We start from the raw sequence: 26,333 nt of genomic DNA on the forward strand, positions 1-26,333 counted from the left end.
AAGCAGCCAAAGGTGAAAAGTAAGACCTGACTGCTAGGGAAAAGAGGTTTTTCCTCCCCCAGGGGTGTGTGTGTGTGTGTGTGTGTGTGTGTGTGTTTGTGCGTGTTGGGGGAAGGGGTCTCATGACATTAACCATCTGGGTCAGCAAAGGCGTTCTTCCCGTGTTCACACGACATGGAGGCAGAGGTGACGGTGATGGGGACCTTGTCTGGCTTGGGCGCACTCCTTGTGGGTGGGCTACAGCTCAGTCAGCTGCAGTGGGGAAGGGGCAGGACTTTGGGCCCGAAGTCGAGTGGTTCAGCCGCCAAGCTGGCACAGGAGGCCAGTGTCCCATAGTCCGCCGGCCCAGTCTGGTCTAGGACATTGTCCCTACGTCCCACCTGTCAGCACCCTCTCCCTCTCAAGTGACCACGTCTCAACAATAAACTCAGGACCACCGTGGGATTCGGGCACCACCAAGGCGCTCCCAGGGCCCAGACAGGGGGTGGTTTCCAGGACCAGGCCCAGAAGGGGCGCGCCCACTACACACCGGCCAGGCGCCGGCACGTGGGCGCACGCGCAGCAAGGGAAGCGGGGAAGCTGGGAAGGCGGGCTCCACTTCGGGAGGAGAGGCGGCACGCCTTATCAGCAGGGCCCTGAGTAAGCGGGGCTGCGTGGACGACTGACCCTGTCAGGAGCGGCCCAACCTTGGCAGCGTCTAGAGGGAGGAGAAAACAGGGGTCAGGAATAGGAGAGGCGTGACTGCGCCGCCTGTCCTCTTGTGGCATTTTCTATCAAAATAAGGGACTTTAGGTGCGGAGGGACCCAAGGAAAATTCAGAACCTCCACAGCCGGTCAAGACCAAGATTGTGAGGCTGTGGGGGCGACTCCTCGGCCGCGCCGTGCGGGGCCCTGCGAGCTGGGACAGGAGCTGCGGCCACGCCGGGACCCCGCTTCCAGACCGAGACCCGCCGGGCTGGAGGCTGGAGGGCACGCCGGCCGACCCCTGCGGGAAGGGCCACGGCGCCTGCGCGCTGGGCTGCACCGCCCGCCTCCACGCCGCGCCTGCGCACTAGGCTGACGTGCGCTGCACGTGGGCGGGGCCGGGGCTCCGGGTCGGCCGGCCCGCACCCTGGGGGCGGAGGCGGCGCTGACGCCGGCGGGCGGGAGCGCAGGGAAGTGGCCTTGGTGGCCCGCGCGCTCCCCGGGGACGGGCACCGCGCTCCGTGGGCAGGGCACAGGGCCCTGCAGGGTAAGCGGCGGGCCGGGGCGCGTGCGGGTTCTGCCGGGCTCGGGGTACCTCTGCACGTGGGCCCCCGGGCACGGTGCGCTGCGCCCTGGAGAAGGGCTGCGACGGAGCAGGGCCGGCGGCCCCGGGTGTGCAGACCCAGCGCCTGGCAACGCCCCCGGCTGAAGCGGTGACTCGCACCCGGGCCTTCCCTCCCACCTCCTGCCTGTCCGGCTCCGTCAGTTCTCCTCGAGCCCCGGGCTCCGCTGCCCGGTGAGCCGCATGATCGGTGTTGGGCAGCGGGTGGGCAAGACGGCCGGTCTCCACCCCCAGGGAGCCGGTAGCCGGGCCTCTGCGTTCATTCATGCAGCCAGCTGCTGCTGACCCGCTCCCAGCTCAGCCGGGTGCAGATCCAGTAGGAGCGGGACAGGCCGGGGAGAAAAGCCCGTTTAAACCTACCGGGAGAATAAGAGGTGTTTTTAATGTGCTTAATTTTGTACGAACTTTCAGCATGTGTGGCTGTCATTTGCCTGCTCGGCCCTTTTATGTACTTTAACCTTGAAGAAACTGGCCTACAGATAAGGCGGCCACCCATCCAGATCAGATGGAGCTTGTATTTCTAGCGCTGACCTGCCGTCCCCAGCTCCTAGGAAGCCGCGCGTCTCCACCCTCGCTGCCACTGCCCCACACCCAGACTCTCCTCTCTGACCCCTGCCTCCCCCGATAGAGGGATGCACCCCCACCCCCACCCCAGGCAGAGTTAGCTTAGCCAAACCTGTTTCCCTTTGTGCACCTGCACCCTGCCCCACCCGCCACACCTGCCTGCTATCTCATTCCCCACCTGACTTTCCTTACAGGCTTGTTCTAGACTCTCTCTCCCTAAAGAACAAAACTAAACTGAAAGTGAATTGTTTTCCTTGGTGAACCTCTGGGGAGGGCCTGATTGACACATTTTACACGTGGTGTTAGTGGTGTCACAGAAATTTGTTTTGCCCGTCCTGCAGGTGTCTTAGCTTTGAACAAACACCTTACCCTACGGAAGGAAATTGGCTTTTTAGGTTCCGGCCTCAGGGACATGGAGGGGCCTCTGTGCCCTCTTGATGTTATGTTCTGTTTGGCTTCTCTTTATGCCATTCTAAACTTGGTGTGTATCTTTAATGACTGTATGTATGTAATTTCCTGTGAGTTTTTTTTTTTTTTTTTTTGGTTGCCTGAAGTAGTCTTATATTAACAGGGAAGTGAAGTGATGAAGCACCTTTGATTTGGAGACGGAAGCTGGAAACTCCTCTGTACCTTGCCGAGTGCCGGACCCCAGGCAAGTCCAGTTACAGACCTTCCCGGGCCTTGGTGCTGTCATGTGGAAATAAGTCGTCTAGTGTCGTGTGCTGCCAGCCTTGTGGGCCTCTAGCAACAGGATGTCGCGTATGTAAAGGGGTGCTTTGTAAGTGGGTAGGAAAATTTAACAGCAGCCAGCAAGATTTGATATACTATCTGTTACTCTGATCTTGAATATCGTAGTTCTTCGACTAACATAGGACATGATAAAATGTGACTGTGAGAAAGGAGTTTATAAAACACTTTCAAAGTTGTAAGATGTTAGTATTGCTTTTACGTCCTCACCAATCATCTTTGAAAGTAGCTGCTTTAGAACTTTCTGTATAAATACTTTTGTTTAATGATCACTTAGCAACGGGAAACTCTGGGTTACTATGATCTGACAAAAGGAGGTCTATGAAAGGCTCTGCTGTAGGGTGAGGGCTGGCTGCCTGGGAGTGGCTTCCTCAGGCTCCAGCTGCAAACCTGTCGTCACTCACAGGGTCAGTTCCACTTCTGACTGATGTCCTGCTGTCATTTCAAACTCAGCATGTAGGAAACCTGGTCACTGCTGTCTTCTACCCAAACAGCCCCATCCCAGATGGCTTGTCTCTGCTGGTGACCACCATTTGGGTCCTGAAGCATCGTCCGTGCCTCCGTCTTTCCCCGACTCCTGGTGAATTGCTAAATTGTTGGCTGGCCTCCTTCACTGCTGGCTGAGCAGCCACTGGGCTCTGGCCTTGTGTCGCAGTGGGAGACCCAGGATGGGTGGGTGGTCCCTGCTTCCAGGGAGGCATCTAACCAGAGGGAAGGGAGGCACAAGTGAATCGCTCCACTGACAGCTTACTCAGGGGCGTGGCGTAAAGCACCAAGGAGCCCAGAGGAGGGGCCCCCAGCTGCCGGGGCCCAGAGCTGCAGTTAGCACCTTGGGTGGGCTTTGCAGGGGTGCAGAGAAAGGAGCCAAGGGGGAAAAATTTAAGGCAGGAGAAATCTCAGTAAGGTTCGACTTGTCTCTTTGCTCAGGAGGTGAGATGTGATTGGCAACTTTAAAACAGCTTGATTTTGATGTAAAATGAGAATTCTCCCCGTCTCATCAGTGCCTTTAGTCCTGCGCCCACAGATCTCATTTATGTGACCTGCCTGGCCTTAGAGCAATTAAAGGACTGTGTGTGTGGTGGGGTGACGCACACGTCAAGTAAACGCTACCATTTCAGCCGGTTTTAAGTGTGGAGTTGAGCGGCGTTACATGCGTTGCTGCGCCCCTGCTGCCGGCCGCCTGCAGAGCTCTTTTGTCTCCCAGACTGGACCTGTCCCCTCAGACCGTGCCCCCTCCCCCCCGCCTCCCCCGGCCCCTGGAGCCACCGTGCTTCCTTTTGTCTCCGTGCATTTGGCTACTCTAGGTACCTTGTGTAAGTGGAGAATTTGTGCTTTTATGACTGGCTTACTTCACTTAGCACAGTGATTCAACCATGTTGTAGCCCGTGTCCGAGGCGCCTTCATTTTTAGGGCTGAATAAGATTCCATTGTGTTTATACACCACATCTTCTTTCTCCAGTCATCTGTGGATGGACATTTGGGCTGTTTCCACCTCCTGGATGTTGTAAATAGTGCTGTAGTGAACTGGGGTGTGCAGACGTGTCAAGACCCTGCTTTCAGTTCTTTTGGCCAAATACCCAGAAATAGGTTTGCTGGATCATATAATAATTCTATTTTCAGTTTTCTGAGGAACCTCCATACTGTTTGCCGCAGTGGTTGCACCGCTGCAGAAGAGTTCCAGTTTCTCCACGTCCTTCCCGGCTCTTGTTACTGTTTGTGTCTTTGTGGTGGCTGTCCTGGTGGGGGCGAGGTGACGTGTAACTGTGGCTTTTGTGTGTCTCTGGTCATTAGTGATGCTGAGCCTCTTTTCACGTGCTTGTTGGCCATTTGAGTATCTTCTGTGGAGAGATGTCTGTTCAGGTCCTTTGCCCGTTTTTGAATTGGGTTGGTGGTGGTTGTTGCCGTTGTTGAGTTTAGAAGTCTTCTTTATGTCCTGGATAGTCACCCTGTGTCAGGCCTGTGACCTGCAAATGTTTTCTCCCTTTCTTAGGGATGCCATTTTCCTCTGTTGTCAGTGTCCTTTGCTGCACTGTGGTTTTTAATTTTGATGTCGTCCTATTTGTCTATTTTTGCTTTTGTTGCCTGTGCTGTTGGTGTCTTAAAGAAATTAGTGACAAATCTGATGTCATGTTGCTGCTCCCCAATGTTTTCTCCTAGGAGTTTTATAGTTTTTAGATTTTACATTTAACTCTGTATTTTGAGTTTATTTCTGTATGTGGTGTGAGGTCAGGATCCAACTTCATTGTTTTGTATGTGGATATCCCGATTTCCCAATACGACTTACTAAAAAACCAGTCCTTTCCCCACTGAATGGTCTTGGTACCCTTGTCGAAGATCACGTGGCCAAATATGTGGCAGTCTGTTCTGGACTCTGTTCTGTTCCGTTGGTCTTTGTGTCTGTTTTACACCACTGCTACACTGTGTTGATTACTGTGGCTTTGTAATATGTTTTAAAAATCTGAATGTGTGAAGCTTCCAACTTTCTTCTTCTTTTTCAGAATTGTTTTGGTGATTTGGGGTCACTTGAAATTTCATGTGAATTTTAGGATTTTTTTTTCTGCAAAACAAAATGTTGGGTTTTTGATAAGGATTGCATTGAATCTGTGAATTGCTTTGGATGCTATTGAGATCTTAACAATATTAAACAATATTTCCAATCCATGAACAAGGGCTATCTTTCTGTTTATTTGACTCTTAATTTCTTTCAACAATGTTTTGTAGTGTTCAGGGTATGAGTCTTTCATGTTCTTGGTTAACTTTATTCTTAAGTGTTTTATTCTTTTTGATGCTTTTGTAAGTAGAATTGTTTGATGGGATTATAAATGGGATTATTTGGTGGTATTGTAAATGGAATTGTTTTCTCAATTTCCTTTTCAGATTATTCCTTGTAGTGTATAGAAACAACTGATTTTTGTGTATTGATTTGTATGTTATAATCTTGCTGAATTTGTTATTAGTTCCAACAGTTGTTTCCCCTCTTTCTGCCCAGTGTGGAATCTTTAGGGTTTTCCACATACAAATGTACCTCAGAGATACTGTGGGTTCATTTCCGAGCCACATCAATAGAGGGAATATCACAATAAAATAATTCACACAGTGGTTTTTGTCTCAGTGCATATGAAAGTTATGTTTTCACTGTACTGTGAAGTGTGCAATAATAGCATTATGTCTAAAAAAACATTGTATATCCTTATTTTAAAAGTACTTAATTGGTAAAAAGAAAAAAGCCAACCATCATCTGAGCCTTCAGCAAGTCATAATCTTTTTGCAGTAGTAACACCAAAGATAACTGACCACAGATCACCATAACAAATAGAATAATGGAAAAGTTTGACGTATTGCAAAAAATTATCAAAATGTAACCAGAGACACAAAGTGAGCAAATGCTGTTGGAAAAATGGTGCCAACAGACTTGTGCAACGTAGGGTTGCCACACATCTTCAGTTTGTTTAAAAAAAATGCGATATTTGCAAAGTGCAATAAAGCAAGCACAGTGAAATGCGGTGGGCTTTGTGAGCCCACATTGTCTGCAAACAGCTCATCCTCCTTCCTCCTTCCTAACTTAGGTCCTTTTTCTTTATTCTTCTTTTCTGATTGGCCTGGCTAGAATTTCCAACACTTCGTTGAATAGAAGTGGTGGAAATGGACATCCTTTCTTGATCCCGCCCTCACAGTAAAGGTTTCAGCCTTCAGCGCTGGGCCACAGGTTACACGTGGCTTTCATTATGGTGAGGTAGTCTCCTTCTGGTCCTGGTTTGTTGGGGGGCTTAATTATGAAAAAGCATTAGATTTTATTAAACTTTTTCTGCACCAGTTGAGATAGTGTGGTTTTTTCCCCTCCCCGTTCTGTTCACGTGGTATGTTACCTGGATAGGTTTTCATGGAGTGAATCACCCTGGCATTCCGGGAATTAACTCCACTTGGACATGGTGTGTAACCCTTTTACTGTGCTGTTGAGTTCAGTTTGATGCTATTTGTTGAGGATCTTTATATCGTCATTCATAAGAAATATTGGTGTGTATTTGCTTTTCTTGTAGTGTCTTTGTCTGGCTTTGATATGGGGTGATGCTGGCCTCAAAGATGAGTTAAGAAGTTGTCCCTTGTCTTCAGTTTTTGGGAAGATTATGAAAAGGATTTTTAATTCTTTAGGTGTTTGGTAGACTCAGTAGTGAAACCGTCTGGTCCAGGGCTCTGCTTTGCTGCGAGGTTTGATTGCTGATTGAGTCTTACGAGCTGTGGCGCTGTTCAGACTCTGTTTCCTCATGATTCATTTTGGTCGTTTGCGTGTTTCTAGGAATTTGTCTGTTTGATCCAGGTTCTCCAGTCATTGGCACACAGTTGTTCATGGTACTCTCAGTCATTCTTACTCTATAAAATCGATAGTAATGTTCCCTCTTCCGCTTCTGATTTTAGTTACTTGAATATTCCTTCTTTATACCTTCGTCAGTCTAGCTGAAGTCTTGTCACTTAGGTTGCTCTTTTCAAAGAACCAACTCTTGGGCTCAGGGATTTTCTCTGTTTTATTTACCCTGCTCTAATTTTTATTGTTTCCTTCCTTCTAGCTTTGTTTAGTTTGCTCTGTTTCTAGTTCCTTAACGTTAAGGTAGGTTGTTAGTCTGAGGTCTTTATCTTCTCTTAATGTAAGCATTTGCAGCTGTAAACTTGCCCCTCGGCGTCCCATACGTTTTGGTATGTTGTGTTTTCATTTCCATTTGTCACAAGTATTTTCTCATTTCCGTTTTGACTTCTTTTTTGATCCATTGGCTATTCAAGAGTGTGTTGCTTGATTTCCATATATTGGGGAATTTTCCAGGTGTTTTCTGCCCTCGATTTCTAGTTTCATTCTGTTGTGATTGGAAAAGATACTGTGTTTGATTTTGATCTCTTCCCATTTAGTAGGACATGCTTTGTAGCCCAATGTGTCATGTGTCCTGGAGAATGTTTTATGTGCACCTGAGAAAAACGAGTTTGCTGCTGCTGCTGGTAGAGTGTCCTGTGTGTGTGCTGACCTCCTGCCTGACTTCTCTGTGCTTTACTGGAAGTGGGATATCCAGGCCCCCTGTGTCACTGCGCGGCTGGCCGTTCTCCTTTCAGTTCTGTTCGCTTCATATGTCAAGGAGCTACTGTATTCACGTTTACAGTTGTACATCTTCTTGGTGATCTGGCCCTCTTGTCATTATGCAGCATCTTTTTTTGTCTCTTGTGACCGTTTTTTACTTAAAGTCCGGTATGTCTGATGTAGTATACAGATCCCCGCTCTGTCGGTTACTGTTTTCAGGGAGTCTTTCCACAGTCTGTGTGTGTCCTTAGATCTAAAGTGAGGCTCTTGTAGAAGCATGAAGTTGAATCCTGTTTTTTATCAGCTCAGCTAATTGCTGAAGGGAGAGGACTGACTTCTGCCATTTTGTAATTTTCTGTACGTCTTGTAGCTTCTTTGGCCCTCAGTTCCTGCAGGTGTTTCCTCTTTGTTGACTGGTGCTTTGTGGGAGCAACCCTGAGTCCTGCCTCATTCCCTTTGGGTGCGTGAGACCCCTTCCTTGTGGTTACCACGGGGACCACAGGTGACACCCTGGTGTGGTGGCAGTTCAGGTTTGACACCAGCGTAACGTGAATCACGCGTACTCGGTGTCCCCTCCCCACTTTGTTGTCAGTGTCACAGAGCACGCATTTGTGTTCTAGCGACACAGGCTTACGGTTATTTTTGTGCATTTGTCTTTTCAATCCTCTGGAAAATAAAAGGGAGTTGCAACTCCAGTTACAACTGGGTTTTCTGTGTGTCCGTGAATTTACCTTAACTGGAGATCTTCACGTGTTCTCACGGCTTCCAGTGACTCAGTGGCATCCGTCTGTTTCAGCCCGAGGGACTCCCCTCGGCGGCTCCCACAGGCGGTCGGCTGGTGAGGAGCTCCCTCAGCTTTTGTGTTCTGGGGCTGTGTTCATTTCTTCGCTTTGCTTCCGCCTTGTCTCCGCGGCTCTGGCTCAGTGACCTCGGTGCCCTGTGCTCAGGTGCACCCTCCCCCTGCCCCGTGTGCCGTCGGGCCCTTCTGGTGAACCTTCCCATTTGGTCGCTGTGTTGCTCAGCGCCGCGGTCGCTGCTTGGCTCTTCGTTACCGTTCCTGTCTTTCTGTTGTCATACGTTGTTTTTGTAATTCGTTTTAGTTCTACGTTTTCCTTTCACTTTCTCAGCACGTCTAAGACGGTCGTTTAAAGTCTTTTATCTGCAACATCCTAAGCCCGTGTTTCTTCAGGGACAGTTTCTACTGCTTTTTCTTCATGCAAGGGGGCCATGTTTCCCCATTTCTTTGTACGCCTTGTGATTTTTTTTTTAATTAAACATTCAAAAAAACACCTGCCTCTCTCGGTGTTTGCAGACTGGGGCTGTGCCCTGAACGACCCTCCCAAGTTGCCAGGGGGTGTCTGAGCCGGGGGGTCAGCTCGGGAAGGCGTGGGCCTCGCTGGGATTTGTTCGGAGCCTGTGTGTGTGCTGTTCCCTGGCCCCCCGCACGGGTGGCCGCTCTCACGGGTCTTCTGTCGCAGAGCTCCACCTGAGCTCCCCCGCGGGCCTTGGGTGTCCCTCGCACCCCCACCCTCAGCCTCTTGGCCCAGGCAGCCCCGAGGCGGGTTGGAATGTTGCTGGAAGCTCTCCTCCAGCCCTTCCGTGTGAGGGAGGGCCTGGGGGGCTGCTGCCGGGGGCAGTGGGACGAGGGTGGGCGAGCACCACAGACCCACCCGCTGTCCGTACTGCAACGTTTTCCCCGTGGGGCTCCCGCTGGGCCCGTAGGCCTGCTGGGCGGTGGCAGCGCAGGACAGGCTAAGGCCCTGCGCGTGGGGCTCATGGTCAGAGGGGACACGACCTTCAGGAACGGATCCCAGAAACAGGCACCCTGACAGGTCAGATGAGGGCAGCGAGCTCGGGGAGAGCACAGGGTGGGGTCGGTTAAGCTGGGGGCGTCAGGAAAGGTGGAGACAACAGCCTTCCAGCCGAGGGATGAGGACAAGGTTGGCCAGGGTGGTGGCCAGGCGTTCTGGGAATGGTTAACAGTGCACGTGAAGGGCGGAGACAGGGAGGTTCTCGGCAGAGGAAGCCAGGGCCAGAGAGGGAGGGGTACAGTGCAGAGGCTGGTAGGGGCCACACTGGGGCAGCATGTGTGCCCTGATCCTGGGAGCACTGGGGGCTCCCGAGGGCAGGTGAGGCAGGAGCAGGCTCTGGGAGGCTTGCCTGGGTGTGGGCAGTGCTGCAGGGGCCTGGGGTGTCCTGGTGTGGCTGTCAGGCTGGGCCCCTGAGGGCACTGTTCCATGTCCCCTCCACGCAGATTGCCTCAAGGTTGCAGGTGCCCCCTGCACTTCTAGGCCTGGCCCCGACTCCCCGCCCTGCCCCCGGAGCGTGCAGTCTCGCTGTCCTCCAGGGCCGTGACTCCTGCCGCCCCGTGTCCTGGGCCAGCGCACATCCTGTGTGCCCCAGACAGCCAGCCCCTGCCAGTCGGTCACCCGCCACGGTCACACGCTTTCCACCCATCACCTCCCTGTGTCCTCCCCCTGGGGCATCACTCCACTTACCCGACTGACAGGGTCGGGTGGATGGACAGATGGCGAGCCCGCTCTCCCACCCCGCCCACCAAGAGCCCAGCGCCCCTTCTTGTCCTCGGATGGAAGCTGAGCGAGTGCCTCTCTTCCAAGGGGCGCTGACCCAGACCCCGGTGCTGATTATTTATTTTGCTACTCGGGTCAAGTTTTTATGGGCTCCGGAAGCATACGGGCACCATTCCCTTCTCGGCGGGAACAGGGGGACGAATGAAAGGCAGTGTCTGTTGTGAAACTTTGAGAACCAGCCATCTCTGATCTGCCTGTGGCTCTGTGGTTCCCAGGGAACAAGATGTTAAACCTTTGAAGGCTAAGCTGCTGGCATAGGAGGGAAGTGAGGACTGAAGGAAGGTGGTGGGTACGCATTTCTGTGACCCTGAAGGGCTTGGGGACACCCAAGTTTGCCTTCACACACGTTTGCCTGGAAGGGCGCTCAGAGGGGCTGCGGGGCTGGCCCAGGCCAGCACCTGCAGGACCAGTGGCCTTGGACTCTGCGAGCCTCGGTTCCCGGTCTGTCAGGTGGGGCTTCCCCACATGAAGCGTCTGATCCCACAGGAGAAAATGCAATTTCTGTCTGGAGAAGCCCTGTCCCCGAGCACAGGGACTTGTGAGCCACTGGGAGCTTTGCAGCCTCATGCGTTCTTCCTTCCTGTCCCCTTCCACCAGCGGCGCGGCCCCGTCCTCAGCAGACAGAGATGAGAAAAATACCGAATAATGGGAACCTGAGGGTGCCGAGGGTGGCGTACCCGCTGGGGCTGCTCGCGTGCCTGTTCATCTACATCGCCTACATCAAGTGGCACTGGGCCTCGGCCACCCAGGCCTTCCTCAGCATCACCGAGGCAGCGGCGGGGGCACGGCGGGGCCAGCAGGCCCACAGCCCCTCGGGGGCGGCCGCGCATGCCCACGAGGTCTTCTACGGCATCATGTTCGACGCGGGCAGCACCGGCACCCGTGTGCACATCTTCCAGTTCACACGGCCGCACGGAGGTAGCGGGCAGGGAGCGGGGCCTGGGCCCTGGGGTGTGGGCTGGGCCCCTGCCGTGGACTCCCCTGGGAGCCCCAAGGGTCCTGAGGGCAGCGGGGATCCCAGGGGTGTTGGGTGGCCTTCACCAGTGGCTGGGGTGGCCGAGATCATGACTTAGGCCAGAGGGCACGTGGGGTGACCCCAGGCGCAGATGGGAGGGAGCTGAGAGTCTAGCAAGTCAGATAAGGGAGCAGAGACCCAGAAGCCAGGCTGACCCAGAGCTGCCCGCTGGGCCCCGGCCGCAGGGGAGTGACAACAGCAGTGGCCCCAGTAAGCGGGGGTCTGGGCCAGACTGAGGGTGGGAATTGGGCATCTCTACCTGCCGGCTTCCCCCGCGGGGAGACCCCCAGCGCCTCCCTTGTGCCCTCTGGCTCAGAGGGTCCCGCTCCGGCCTCTCACCCCTGGGCGTCTCCCCGACACCCACAGTGGGGTTCCCCGCCGGTTCCGTGCGGACCCTCCGACCTTCTGGGCGTTAACTGAGCTGGGGTGCCAGACCCTTGCGTAGAGCTCTCCAAAGTGGCACGTTTATCTCCTTTTTATCTGCTTTATTTTTAAACTTGTCACAATAGTTACATGTCTACATGCTGGACTTAGCCTGCCTCCACAGTTGGTCTTGAAGCTGAGTTTAAGGCAAGGTGCATCAGCGTGTGACCCTCGAACGGCCACGTTCCGGTGTGTTTCCTGGGGAGAGACGTTCTCACAAATAACTTTGCCCCCCGTTCTTCCTGCTGGGTCTCCGTGTCTGAATTCAGACAGCTCCCCTTGGCCTCGGAATGCTCTCGCTTGCTGTGATGCATGAGTCCAGGCCTCTAATAATTTAAAACACTCAGTTTTTTAAAAAGAAGAATGAAGTATTCTTTCAGAACCTGTGATGGGTCCCTCTCGCATCAAGAACGTGATTTTCATATTTGCAGTTTGGACTCTGCTCCTGCACTGAGTCAGCATGGATTAACTGTGGTGAAATGTGACACTTTAAACGGGTAGTTTCTGGTGTGTGAATTATACCTCAGTAAAGTTGACGTCTTTTAAAAAAGGAAAGTTCTGGCCAAAACATTAAGTGTCTGCTCCTCGTGCTCAGCCAGACTGGAGAGGCGGAGTGCAGGCGAGGAAGTGAAGGTCTGTTTTCAGGTTCTGCCGTAAAAGTGGGGCTGCTCGTGGTCGCGTAGAGCCGTGTGTGCCCACACTCACACCTGGACCTTTTTTAAATGTGATTTTCCCTTAGAAACTCCCACCTTGACCCGTGAAACCTTCAGAGCACTGACGCCAGGGCTTTCTGCTTACGCTGATGACGTTGAAAAGGTAACGGTTTTCTCTTGAGTCTGTCTATCGGATTTGTTGTCTGTCGGTTTGTTAAAGTGACCCCCCTTCTCTGGGACGCAGAGAGCTGCCCCCCAGCAGCACCTCTGGTGGTGCCGACCCGGCACTTCCCTGGGCACCACATGTGAGGCCAAAGGCTCACCGCTGCCCCCATCGCCGCCCCGCCACGTCACATATGTACACACATACGCACCACACGTGCACACACACCACACACCACACTTATGTACACATATCCGCACACGTGCACACGACACATACCATACGTGTACGCACATGCACGCCATGTGTACACACGCGTACATACACACCACATACACGTGCACTCCCAGGTCACTCAGACCCTTCCTTCAGCCAACATGCGTGCCACCCAGAAGTCATGGTGTGGTTCAAAAGTATAAATCTTACAAACTTACAAAAAGCATCATTTGAAAGTTTAGTTTTTTTGTTTCAGTTTCTCTGATTGAAGATGACAAATATTGACTAAAGAAAGAAAAGTTAATGCATTATGCAAAATCCACAAAGTCAAAAAAGTGTAAAATAAATTGAACCGTCAGATGGTGACTTCCGTGAGTTTGTGGCAGTCACACTTCTCAAGTGCAGGACCATGGGTCCCGTGTTTCCAGGAGGCCCCGCAGGCAACACTCACGCAGCTGTGTGTTCCTTTGGCTCCAGCATGTCTTAAATCAGAAGGTGACGCAGGATTCTTGCCCATAGCTGCGTCCTGATCTAAGACACTGAAGTCACAGCATTGCTTCCTGCAGCTTGGTTAAAAAACAAATGGAAAACAATTGAAATTAGTGATTCTAGAGTGCCCGTAAGGTTAAATTTGGTTAAACTGTATATTTTACAATCAACATGTGGGGCTTTTAAACCTCCTTGTTTGGACCAGCAGCACACATTCAGGGGGACGACCTGCTCCCCTTCCTCGGGTGGGAGCCCCATTCCCCCCTCCCCAGGAGGGCCAGCGTCCCTGTTTCTGCTCCTTTGAGAGGAGTCACGTCTGTGCCCCCCCCTTCATTGCACCCGCACCGCTGCGCACTTCAGCACCTCCACGGCTCTTCCAGCGATGGACCGCCGCGTGTGCCCGGGAAGTCGGGCGACGCGGAGGTGATGCCCGCCCTCGCTCTCCGCAGCGTGGGAGGGGCTGGGGTCGGCCGTGCCCTCATGTGCGAGGGCGCCTCTCAGAGGAACCCTGGCAGGGACTTCAGAGTCAGCGGAGCGTGTGTTCCCCGACAGACGACGGATGTTGCATAGTCCCGCCACGGCTTTGGACTGGGCCCAGCGAGCCTTTACCAAAGTCACCCCCAACCCCCGGTCCCCGCCCCCGCCACGGTCCCCGACCCCCGGTCCCCACCCCCTAACTGCCAACCCCCTTCTCCTCCCCGACCCCGCCCGCTCCCCGTCCCCCCTCCCCTGTGGTCCCCATCCCCCCGCCCCGTCCCCGCCCCCCCAGGTCCTCGCCTTCCCAGTCCACCCTCTACCCCCGTCCCCACACTGACGCTCCGGGAGCTCTTACGCTCTGGCAGGTGAAGATGGTTCCTGAGGGTAGTTACTCAAGGGTGTTAGCGTTTTGGGGGCCCCCGAAGTCTATCCATGAGTCCAGGGCTTGTCCAAGGTGCGCACAGAGCAGCGGGTCCTCCCGGGCACCCTCTCCGGGTCTTGCCCGGGCTCAGTGGTCCCTGAGCCCCACACTCCTGCCAGCACCACTTGAATCACTCTTTCTGTTGATTTGAAAATTAGAAAAAAATATACGTATACATGAATAAACCCGGACTCTGTACCCCCGTGTTCACAGAGCGCCCCAGGGATCCAGGAGCTGCTGGGCGTGGCCAAGCAGGACATCCCCTCCGGCCTCTGGCAGGCCACACCCCTGGTCCTCAGGGCCACAGCTGGTCTGCGTCTGCTGCCAGGAGAAAAGGCTCAGAAGCTGCTGCAGAAGGTGAGCTCGTCCGTTCCCAGGGCCTGGCGGGGGGGGTTGTGCGACTGAAGACGCAGGCCCCCCGCGAGGGGGACGAATGCCAGCCTTCGGTGGAGGGCCTGTCGCTGAACATTGCTTTCCTCCTCAGGGAGTTTAAAGTACTCGTGTTTTCTAGAATGAGTTTGTCTTCTAAGGAGAGCAAGTTTGTTTTAAAAATACGTTGCGGAGAGGGTATCACGCACGAGGCCCTGCGTTCAGTCCTTGGTACTGCCATTAAAAATACATATATAAGTAAATAAACCTAGTTACCACTCCCAAAAAAACAATTGTGAAAAGGAAGCTATAAAAAAAATGTGCTTTTGAAGGGCTTCCCGCCGTCCACGGACTCTCTGTGTGTCTGAATTCCCAGTGCGTCCTCTTGGCCCGCGGGTCCTGGGGTCGTGCCAGCCTCGCTCTTGGTCCGATGCTTGGATGCGCCGGTTCTGAACCTTCTTGCTGCTCAGTGATGGGTTGTTGTGCACGTCCACATCCCTTTTGAAAACCACACCCACGTTCTCGAGCAGGTGCTGGGACACAGGGCAGACGTACCAGAGTTTCCGCGTATCAGTGGTCGCTAAAAAAGCGGAGACGGGTGTGCAGCCAAATGCAGCTGCTCACTGCCTCCCCATCCCCCGCCACCGTCCCCCGGGAGCGTGCCCACCAGGCCGCGCGGGCCCAGGCTGGAATCTGCCTTGCAGGGTTCCCGCCCCCTGTCTCCCATCCTAGAGCAGGGCAGCTTTGGGGTGTGCCCTGGTACCCCAGACCCCATCCAGGGTCTCAGCAGCACTGCCTCTGCCAGCCCAGGCTCCGTGAGTGTGGCGGGCACCCTGCAGGGTCTCCTGCCTGGGGAGTAGTGGGACGGGCTGGGGGCTTCGGTCTGGGGGATAAAGTGCCTCTCTCTCCCTGCAGGTTAAAGAAGTGTTCGAGGCGTCGCCGTTCCTCGTGGGCACCGACTGTGTTTCCATCATGAACGGCACGGACGAAGGTAGTGGCCATAGGTGGGCGCCCTGTGGGCTGCTGTGCGGGTGCCAGGGCCTTCCCCAGGCAGGCATGCTGACAATGAAGCAACGGTCCCGTCCCCGTCTCTGGTTTAACGTCTCAGAGCCCGTCCTGGGGCCGGAGTTAGAGACAGCTGCCAACCTGGCCCAGATGAAGCTTCTAGAACAAATCATTTTTCTGGTTTAAGAACATTTGAAGAGAACCCTCAGTTGCTGTCATGTCGGAATGTTGGAGCTGCAGTAATTCTAAGGGGGAGACGCTTGATAAGGTTCCTTACCAGCCTCTGACTTTAAGCGTGCCCTTCCGAGTTGGCGAGTGTGGGGGAGGGCGTGGGGACATCTGCTTCTCTTCAGAAGAGAAGCTGTCGGTGAGGACCGGCGCCGGGTGCAGCGGGCAGAGCGCTCTGGGTCTCAGTGCGGGGCCTCCTCGGACCCCGCCAGGGCCGCGGGTGGCCTCGTGGCTAGTGCTCCTTCCGCAGCTGATGTGAAGGCTGCGAGGAGTGAGCAGGTGTGGCCTCGGGCTCCTGATGTCAGAGAGCTGGTTCCAGCGTCTCAGGTGGCTCAGGTGCGCTTGTGACCCTCTCTTGCAGGCGTTTCGGCCTGGATCACAGTCAACTTCCTCACAGGTGAGTCCTCTTCATCTTGAGTCCACAGTCCACTGACGCGGTGCCGAGAGCAGGGGCCCCATCTCCACTCTTTAAAGGGACCCCTCGGGGTGACAGTGTCGCCAGCCCAAAGAATTAGGCTGTGGGGGTGGGTGGGGGTGTCCACTGGTGGCCCCGGGGCCCCAAGCCTGCAGATGCAAGTGCTGGGAGGGAGGGGCCTTCCCTGCAGGTGGGGGCGGCTCCCCCAGCCGCCTCCTGGGTTCCTGAGTTCCGAGGAAGCCCTGAGTGACGCTGCTCATGTCTCAGGTGCTGACTGTCCTGAGCACTGGTCAGCTTGTCGTCGAAGCCTCTGCTGGAGGTGGGGCAGCCTGTCCTGGAAACAGGTGCCAGGAGCACTTTTCCTTGTGTTGTTCTCAGGATGTGGACTTTTGTCCCTTTATTGCAATTATGGGCCAGACCAATGTGTCTGATTCATGGAAGAGAGAGGAAGTTTCTTGTAGGATTTGCCGCCTGGGGATGGAGGGCCGTGTTAGGGGACAGGCCAGGAGAGCAGGCGGGGGCGTCCCCGAGCGGGGGGGGGGTCACATTGTCCTTGCGTTCAGACTGAAGCCACCGCCGAGGCAGCTGTCCTTCGTGCCGCAAACGCCCCTGGAGGTTTTAAGTGGCCTCAGCTTCTCCCTGTCTTGCCTGGTTTTCCACGGCGGGGTCTGACTTCCAGCCTCTCCGCGTTTCCTGCTGTCTTCGTGTTACTAACGGCATTGCTGTGGGTTTCACTCCTGTGCTGCAGGCGGTCTCAGAGCCCCCGGGAGGGGCAGCGTGGGCACGCTGGACCTGGGCGGAGGGTCCACTCAGATCACCTTCCTCCCGAGAGTCGAGGTAACCAGCCCCTGCTCTCAGCCCCTCCCCTGAGGACCAGGTCCACCCACAGTGCTGCTTGCTGTGATTTTAACTCTGCCTGGAAAAGAAGAAGAAATGTGGTCTTCAGCAGGGCAATAAGTTAGGTGGTGCCTGGAGCCCTCTGGGCAGAGAGCGGGAGTGGGGCCCCCTGCCCCCCAGCCTGACTGCGGGCGAGAGCGGCCTCCTCTTCAGACAGACGTCCTGGGGGGACCGTGCTCCCGGTTAAGGCTGCGCTGTTCTGGAAAGTGCCTCCCTCACCCGCCGTTTTAGTCGGTTGTTTTAGTTGTTAGTGGAAAACACGTAAGTTTACTCCTGACTGTCTTGACTGGGCCGTGTTTGTCAAGACGGGGAAGCACTACAAAGAGGAAAAACATAGTATTTCCATTTTGGACAGTTTTTTTTTCATCACAGCAGTGATCTGAGGAAAAGCTCGTGTGACTGAGTATGTCTGTGAACATCCCTGTTCCTTCGAGTGAGTGGAGGGAGTGGGGGACAGCTTTCTAGAGAGGCCAGCAGGGAAGACGGTGACCCTCGCGTTCCTCCCCAGGGCACCCTCCAGACCTCCCCGCCCGGCTACCTGACGTCCCTGCAAATGTTCAACAGGACCTACAAGCTCTATTCCTACAGGTTTGTGTCCAGGTTGAGGGTGGAGAGGTTGACGGTCAGGCACACGGAGCAGCTTAGCACCGCGGCCTCGTCTCCAGCTCCTGCCTGTGGAGTGACGGAGCGGTCAGCCCAGACTCGGCGAGACCCTGCTGTGGGCCCTCCCCCTCCCGTCCCCTGCAGTAACACGTGTGCTTGGCCTGTCCTGCTCTAGAAGAGGTTTTGAGAAAGTGGGGAGGAGCCCCTGGATCGAGCAGTTTTCTGGGCCGTGGGACGCCTCCCGTAGGGTCTTCCGTGCGGCGCATCCACACCGTGAAGGTCGGGGCCTGTCTCCCTGTCCAGTGTCCGTGGCTCCTGGACCAGCTCCCACCACGTAGTAGCCTTCGCGTCTGCGCTGAGTGCCCTGAGCCCCACCAAAGAAGCTTCCAGAATAAGCAGAAAACTGCTGTTTGCCACTGGTTTCCTCCCTTCCGCTCCCCCCGTCCTGGACCCGGGCAGTTCGCATGCCCCAGGCGGAGGAGAGGTGTCCCTTCACCGCGCTCTCTTCCCACAGCTACCTGGGCCTCGGCCTGATGTCGGCGCGGCTGGCGGTCCTGGGCGGCAAGGAGGGGAAGCCTGGTGAGTGGGTGCACCTCGTCAGGTCATTGATGAGGAAAGAGGTGCCGGTGACGTCGGGGCTGCGTCACTGGGCTGGGCACGTCCAGAGTTGGCTTGTTTTTAAGCCTTTACGGCAAGACAGCACGGGAGGGGCCCGAGGAGGGGTTCGTGGGGTCTTGGACGGGCTTGGCCTTCTTCCAGATGGGCAGCCCCTTTGTTGCAAACCGAAAATGCATTCTCATCTCAGAAAACCAGCACCCTTGCTCTGGGCCAGAAAACACCTGCTGGCCAGCGGGAGGAAGGCAGGCACCCATTTACCACCTGCTCCAGCCTCGGGGTCCTGTGCCCCCTGCAGCCCCCCAGCCAGCCAAGCAGTGGGGGAGCCTCCCGCAGGCTGAGCAGTTGTCAGTCAGCAGGTCACCCGCAGGCTGAGCGGTTGTCACTCAACAGGTGCTTTATCGTCACGATTGTCATGAGTCCACAGGCTCCCTTGGGGCCCTGTGGGGTGGCGTTTGGGGCACATCTGGCCTCTACCCACACTTCTCCCGGCAGCTCAGAGGTGGGAGGGCTGCCTGAGGTCGCACAGCCTCCTGTCCCACACGTTCTGTCACTGAAAGCAGACCCCAGCCAGGGACCCTCTTGGCAGGAGGCCGGCCACCACGTGTCCAGGGCTGGCGGTGGGCAGCGTGTCCTGGTTCTGCCTCGCTCGTCCGTAAAGTGAGGGATGCCAGCTGCTCCTGTTAGGGTCATGGTGACCGTCGCCTGGAACCCTGATGCCCCTCCATGGCCATGAGCTGGGAGTGGCTTCGCTGGGGCCTCTGTGGTGGTGGTGGATGGAGGCTCTGCCTCCCACAGCCGACCTGGGTTGTGTCCACAAGCCAGGCCTGATGGGAAAGCGAAGCCGGTCCCCTGGCCCGAGGCCCGGTGCGCCCTCGCCCCACAGCGCCAGGTGCACTGTATCCTCCTCCTTCTCTGTTTCAGCTGAGGATGGAGAGGAGTTGGTCAGCCCTTGTCTGTCTCCGGGTTTCAGAGGAGAGTGGGCACACGCCGAGATAACCTACAGGGTCTCAGGACAGAAGGCAGGTACGCTGACCCTCCACGGGCGGCTGGTGCGCGTGCCCTCTCGATGCCTCTGAGAAGCAGGGCAGCCGTCTAGCCTCCTCGCTCACCAGCCTGCACTTGCCCACGAGGTGGACGAGGCTCTGGAGGCCCCAGCTCCCACAGGGTGTCCACACAAGGCCCCCTGGTCTGCCGCCAAGTGCCCCTGCAGAGGCCCGACATCCTAACCGGCCTCCGAGAGGAAGGGCCTGGGCGGCCATCGGCTCCAGGCAGACAGCAGGTCCGGCTGTGGGCCCAGCCGCCCTGCGAGCCCGCGTCCCAGCTGAGGGACAGATGGCCCCTCCCTGCCCCGCCCGCGCTCCTGGTGAGGACGCGGAGCTCCCTGCGGGGCTCCTGGCAGCCTGGCCCTCTCACCACGGCGTCCCCTGTGCCCTGTGCTCTTCGAGTTTCTTCCAAAAGAGCTACTGCAGTGCTGTGTCTAGGCTGGCCCCGTGGGCGTGCGGTCGCCTGTGACAAGCAGCTTCTCCTCACAGCCCCACAGACACCACACGTGCCATGTCCCTGCGCCAGCCAGTTCTCTGACACCCACAGGGTGTCCTGCAGTTCAGTCCAGTCCCCGCGCTGACACCAGGGGCCAGCGCAGACCCCACAGGTTAGGACCCCCCAGACTCCCAGTCTTCTGACCGACGTGGCTGCACACCTGGGGTTCCCACAACCCCCTCCTCGAATCGGACAGTTGCTGGAATGGCTCACGGGACTCAGCGAAGCGCTTTACTACCACTGGTTTCTGGTACAGGGCACCACTCGGGAGCAGCAAAGGGGAGACGCCCAGGCCAGGTGTGTGGGGCAGGTGCCCCTCCTGGCACCTCCACGCCTTCTCCATTCGGGAAGCACTCAGGACCCCACTGTTAAGGGTTTTCACAGAGGCTCGTTACAGAGGCAAGACTGATCCAATCCTCGACCGCGAGGGACTGGCTCAGTCCCCAGCCCCCTCTCCTCCCGGGAGGTCAGCGTGGGGCTGAAAGTTCCAGCCTTCTCATCACCGGCTGGTTCCACTGACAACCAGCCCCCTCTAGGGACCCCCAGGAGTTACCTCGTAGCACAAGCCAGGTGGGGATGAAGGGGCTCACTGTGAACGAGAGAGGACCCCTCGCCTTCAGCACTCGGGGTCACATGGGCTGAACGAGTCCATGCCAGGACCTGGATGAGAATGGATGCCTGTCCTTGTGATGTGATGAGGCTGCAGGGGGTGGGGCTATCTGGGGCAACTGCCATTTTAAATGAGACCGGGGGGGTCTCCTGCGGTGATTCTTGGGCGAGGAGATGGGGAGTGAGCCACAGAGATCGAAAGCCCAGGCTCAGGGATCAGTGTGTGCAGAGGTCCTGAGGCAGCTGCTGTGTTCAGGGAGCGAGGAGCAGGTGTTGTGACCAGACAGACAGGGAGAGCGGAGGGCAGGGAGGCTGAGGGCCGTGGCGCCGTGGGCCAGGGAGAGCTGGATGGGCAGCAGCCAGACGTGGGGCCGGCCCGTCGTGGCTGTGGGCCGTCCTCATCTGTGAACTCAGGCCTGTGCTGTGGCCCGCCTTCCGAGCAGGGAGGCAGGGACCGCTCCCGCATGCTTCCTCACCAGTGAGGTGACAGGAGGAGGTGCAGGCCCCCCGGGGCTGATGAGACGCAGGGAGATGCTGCACACCGGGGCTTAGCATGGGGCGCAGCTGCAGGGCTGGGGCCGCGCTCTCTCCAGCCACCTCCATGCTCACGGTGTCCCCCCTCGACCTGGCACGGTTCATGACCCCTAAGAGGTTGCAGGTGGGCCCCGCACAGGCTCCTGGTCCCGCCTCACCCCCAGGTCAGGGTCACCCCGGGCTGTGTGGCCAGGTGCCCAGAGCCCCGACCACTGAATGTGCCCTCCCTCCGCCTGACCAGCGGGGAACCTCTATCAGCTGTGTGCCGCCCGAGTGTCCGAAATCCTTCGAGACAAAGTGCACAAGACGGAGGAAGCGAAGGACGTGGACTTCTATGCCTTTTCCTACTATTACGATCTCGCGGCAAACGTCGGCCTCATAGGTAAGGGTGGGGCCGGGTGGGCGCCCTGGGCCTGTGGCGGGGCTGGGGGCGAGCCATCAGCGGTCAGGTGACGGGCAGAGGGAGGGCCATGTGTCACGGAGGGAGAGTGACGGGGGCAGAGTGACGGCTGTCTTTGGTGAACAAGCTACTTGCTGCGGGAGGGCTTCCTTGCTGTCGGCTCCTCCCCCGCGTCAGCCGCCACCACCTCAGCCTGGGGCTCTGGCACCCAGGCCGGAGGGAGGGGCCTGGCCTCTCAGGAGCCAGTGGGTCTCACTCCAGCCCCTCCCCAGCCTGTGAGTGCCACGGGGCAGAAAGAGGTATTTGGAGCCCCGGGGCCGGGGGTCGGCAGACCATCACTTCAATGGGTCGTGACTGGTAGTGGTTTTTGGTGAAACGGATTGACAAGAGGGTAGCGCATGCCTGGCAGGGATCAGAACGCCAGTGTCCATAGGACGCCACCCAGGAGAACAGGCCAAGTCTGGCCCCCTGGGGCCCCGTGTGGACGGTCGCTGGCAGGGGAGGCTGGTCCGGGTGGAAGGTGACCTCTCACCCCTCGCCCCAGCGGCTGCCCAGCCTGCACCCTCGTCTGCACTCTCCAGACGGTGCCCAGCTGTGGCGGGGCTGGCCTTCCTGGGACGATCTCATCTTCCCGGGGCACCCTCAGGGATGCCAGGCTGTTCTGGAAAGTTCTGCTCACTCCCTTTGTGGCCGCACCTGGCTCCGCAAGGCCGGCCTGGTCTGTTTTTAGAAATGGAACCACCCTGAGGTGACATTTGCTGACTTAGCAAACGCCTGAGGGGGGATGTAGGCCTCCTTATCACGCCACCTTCCACAGACCCAGGGCCCAGGGCCCCCTGTCCAGGGCAGAGGCTCAGGGGCTCCTTGAAGAAGCCAGCTGCCGTCGGGAGAGGTGGACGGGGCTTCTCACGCGCCGGCCCGGGAGAGGCACGGGCCCGCCGCGCCTCACGGAGCCCCTGCCGCCTGTCCCGAGGCCTTGTTCTCTCCCAGGGTTTCTTTCTCCCCGGAGTGTGACACAGGTCGGCGCTGCTGCGCGCAGGCCCATAGCTTCAGGAGGTGTTTCCAGCTTATTTTTCTTGAGGTTGAGAGCTTGCTCTGTGGGGCCCAGGGCCCTGCCGAGCTCCCTCTGAGGCCCCGGCCATGCTGCCCGCCCCGTGTGGCCCACCGCAAATGCGTCACGTCCGACGCCCAGATGTATAGCTGCCCCAGGGCCTCGGTGCTGTCGTGGCTCTCGGTGCTGGTGCCGACTGGGCGCTTGGTCTTGTCCACAGACGCAGAGAAGGGGGGCAGCCTGGTTGTCGCAGACTTTGAGATTGCAGCCAAGTACGGTGAGTGGCCTAGAGGCCAGACGCTGTCCCAGGCACGAGGCAGGCGCTGGCCCCAGAATTCCTGGTTGGTTCTGATTGTGTCAACCAGACGAGCCTTCGTGGGCGTGAGAGTGGATGGGGGCTGCTGCTGGCCCGGGCTGCAGGGCCGCGCGCCCGGGGCGGCCTGGGCCAGGGGGCGGGGCCGGCGTCTGGCTGCACGAGGACTTGGTCTCAGTCCTGGGTCGTGAGGAGTGGACTCCCTTGATTTCATTTTTTCAAACTCTTCCCTGGGACTTGGGTGACCTCAGAGGGATTCCCCCAGAGTGCCCCCAGATGCACAGTTGCAGGAAGCCCTGCACAGCAGAGCCCAGCGTGTGCGGGATGGAGAGCTGTCCCCTGGGGTGTCGCAGGAGGTGGACCTGCAGCCCCAGGGCCGCTGTCCATCCCCCCGGCCTGCCAGGACGTAAGCGTTCTGCTCTCTGGTTGCCTTTCCCAATCACAGGAAAAAAGAGTTAAATTCGGTTTATTTCTCCATAAAAAATCCTTCCCCCTCTCCTCCAAAAAAGGCTTTTCTTGAGCCTTCTCATCACTTCTGGTGGGTCCCCTGGACACCAGACAGCACAGCTCTTCCACAGGAAAAGGTTCCAAGCAGGAGACCACGGCTGGGGTTGCCCGTCACCCTCGAGAACAGGGGTGGATGGTTCTGCGCCGGCTGTGTCGGTGTTTTCAGGCCCCAGAAAGCCCAGGTCCACGCCTGGGACAGGTGTCTAGGGTCCAGGGCAGAGACGGGGTCTCCGGCCTGTGACACAGACGTGCCAGCCGGCTCGGTCCTGACGGCAGGCGGTGGACGCCTGCCTGTGCTGTGCTCTGGTCAGCAGTGAGGCCCTGGTGCACAGAGCCTGGCGGGGTGGGCGCCCAGGGCGGGTGGGGTCGGGGCTGCACTGCCCCCCTCCCCCGGCCCAGGCAGCCGTCTGCCCCGCAGTGTGCCGGACGGCGGAGGCCCAGCCTCCCCACAACCCCTTCCTGTGCCTGGACCTCACCTACGTCAGCCTCCTGCTGCGGGAGTTCGGCTTCCCGGGGGACAAGGAGCTGAAGGTAGGGACCCCCGGCGCCCCTACCCTGGCCCCTTCGTGAGCTGTGCCCGCCTTTCACACGCACTCCTCCGCCCCTCCTCTTGTCTTTTCAAGTTGACCCAGAAGATTGATAACGTTGAGACCAGCTGGGCCCTGGGGGCCACCTTCCATTACATCGACTCCCTGAGCAGACGGAAGAGCCCAACTTCATAGGGCCGAGCCGCCGGCCGTCCCCTCAGAAGCACTGATGCCGCGAGAACCGACTGCGGATCCCTGACAAGCGGGGAAGAGGCCACGTGCAAGCTGCCACCCTCCTCCCCGCGGCCTCACAGGCGGCTCCTGGATGGCAGGGGGCTGGAGTGCGGCCCAGGCCTTGGCTCCAGGTGGGCAGTGACCAGCTGGGGCCAGGATGGTGTAGCCCACCATCCCTGTTGTCCCCAGAGCAGGGCTGGGGTGACTGTGGTGTGTCCTGGACAGATGTCTGGTTTCATCCTGCTGCTCCCAGTGGGCCCTGGGCCAGCGTGTCTCCTCCGAGGGTGCGGACATGTGGCGTCACCCAGCGGTCACTTCCTCAAGTCCTTGGTGGCTCGGGGTGAGCGGACAGAGTGGCGCTGAGACGGGGAAGAGGGGCCGGAGGAGGTGCCTGTTGGTGGCCCGTGTGCCCTGGCCTCTTGAGGCTGTCGAGACCTGTGAACTGCCGGCAGGTGTCCAAGGCTGTGCTGCGTGGATGACGTTGTTGTGTGGTGTGTGCCGGCGGAGAGCCGTGTTCTGAACCCAGCGTGTGCCACTGCCCTGTGCGTGTGCAGCCCCGGAACCGCCCTCAGGTGGTCTCGGTCCGCAGCCGCTCCTGCCTCGGACGCACCATACGTGGAGTAAACTGAGCCTCGTGTTCCGTCCACAGTAAAGTGTTTTCCAGGGTCTCTGCTCTGATTGCTCTCGGCGAGTGTCCACCGTATTCCTCCACCCCAGCACCTGAGGTCCTCCTCAGCAGAGTTCAGAAACCTGCCCGGGTGGGTGCCAGGTGATTCGGGGTCGAGTCCTGTGGGTGCATCTCGGGAGACACTGGCACCAGGACACACGGAGGCCCAGGCGGTTCTGGGCTGTGCCCTGCAGCACTTTGGGGCCCGGCGCCTCCAGCGCATGGTCGGGGCGAGTGCCGAGCCCCAGGTTGCAGGTTTCAGTGAGGAGCCAGCTTTAATCAGGGGCAGTCAGAGGGTTGCATGCCACAGACTGGACAGACCCCCCTCCCTCCCAGGGCGGCAGCGGGTCCCAAGGGATGTGACTGCTGACACAGCCCACCTTGTGAGCCTGGGGAACAGCCCTGACGCGGGCGGGCAGGCGGGGGCAGGAGGGGGACGCAGATGTGATACCTGAGAAGTGTGAGAATGAGAAGCGCTGGGGCCACCACCCTCGCCTGGTGTCCTAGTCTGGTCTGGGTGGGGGCGTCACGGGGCTCCAGCTGCAGAGGCTGCAGGGAGACCACCAGGACCCAAGCACTGAAAATGAGCCAGCTCGCCTCTGCCCGGGGCTCCCCCAAAGCATCAACCTTAGGGCAGGGGCAGAGGTGTGTGTGCACCACAGCGGGGAGGTGCTGCCGCCGCCGACCAAACTGAAGCCAGGGCTCTGCTCTGCGGGGGCTGGAACCGGCCTCTCCCCCCGCCTCCCCCCACCGCCACCCCCAGCATCCCTACCAGTTTAGGGAGTTAAAGGACTCCGGAGGCAAAGAATGGAAGTGCGCCACGGCAAAAGTGAAAGTCGATTTGGGCCATTTACAGGCTAGCGATCTCACACCTGAAAAAGTGTAAACAACTGGGCTTTTCCCAAGAGACTCCTAAATAAGTCGTGGAATGTGTCTGAGCCGAGCAAGACATGCAGGTCACTCCCTGGGTGTCTTTCTGATGCTGAAGGAGGCTCTTGTTTTTTAAAAACAGCCACTCGAGTGACACACACTGGGCAAGGGCCCACCGCACACCCTGCCTTGGGATGCACGCGGCTGTGCCCGGCCTCCCGGCCTCACTCGGAGCCGCCCCGACGCTGCCCTGGCCCCCCCTTGGGCAGCAGGACCCCATGGCGTGTGCGTGAGCCGCCCGGACACCGCTGGGCTTGGCGGCTGGAACGTGTGTTGGTTTTCATAGTTCTCAGAGGCGTATTTGAATAAAGAGTCTAAAGTTTAAGAGTTTAAATTGCAGCTTACGCTGAACAGCGCTGGAGAGGGTTGAAGGACGTAAGTTAGAAAGTGATGGAGTCAAAGCGCACTGCTCCCCCCGAGGGAAGCCCGCCCTCTCCGTGCTCACCGTGGTTCTGCCGACTCCTCTTCACCTTCGTGGGGCCGCGTCGTCCAGTGTCTTAGGTGTCACAGGGGCGTCCCCAAGGAGGCTTGCCTTGACTCTGGGGTCGGATCCCAAGAGGGTGTGGTGTGGACTTGGGTCTCTTTCCCCCTGAGAAGGACCGAACTCGCGAGTGACATAAACGGACAGGTTGAAATGGCACCCAGGCTGGGCCCCGGAGCTGCCGGGGGTACAAACTCCTGAGAAGATGGGGCCCTGGTGGGAATGGAGGCCTTTGAGAAGCTGCACTTTTTCCAGAAAACAAAGTTTTGAGCCTGTGGGAAC

General features: G+C 57.5%; 1 protein-coding gene across 7 annotated transcripts; it reads left to right on the forward strand.

Moving 5' to 3' along the window:
* The first annotated feature begins 1,095 nt into the window (after window positions 1–1,095).
* ENTPD6 (ectonucleoside triphosphate diphosphohydrolase 6) lies at window positions 1,096–24,639 on the forward strand. 7 transcript variants are annotated; one of them, XM_031434356.2, is made up of 15 exons: window positions 1,096–1,231; window positions 2,442–2,629; window positions 10,865–11,185; window positions 12,445–12,521; window positions 14,338–14,481; window positions 15,409–15,484; window positions 16,088–16,123; window positions 16,890–16,978; window positions 17,547–17,626; window positions 18,156–18,220; window positions 19,181–19,282; window positions 21,183–21,323; window positions 22,613–22,669; window positions 23,631–23,743; window positions 23,836–24,639. In XM_031434356.2, exons 2-15 carry the CDS (start codon window positions 2,623–2,625, stop codon window positions 23,932–23,934), a joined length of 1,407 nt encoding a protein of 468 aa, XP_031290216.2. In that variant the 5' UTR covers window positions 1,096–1,231; window positions 2,442–2,622; the 3' UTR covers window positions 23,935–24,639. The 7 variants fall into 7 exon arrangements, with proteins under 7 accessions (XP_031290216.2, XP_031290218.2, XP_064332020.1 ...); XM_031434358.2 differs by having other exon boundaries at window positions 2,442–2,522; XM_031434357.2 differs by lacking the exon at window positions 1,096–1,231 and adding an exon at window positions 1,294–1,480.
* The last annotated feature ends 1,694 nt before the right edge of the window (window positions 24,640–26,333 follow it).

The sequence above is a fragment of the Camelus dromedarius genome, chromosome 18, assembly GCF_036321535.1.
Source record: "Camelus dromedarius isolate mCamDro1 chromosome 18, mCamDro1.pat, whole genome shotgun sequence".
Classification (NCBI taxonomy): Eukaryota; Metazoa; Chordata; class Mammalia; order Artiodactyla; family Camelidae; genus Camelus; species Camelus dromedarius.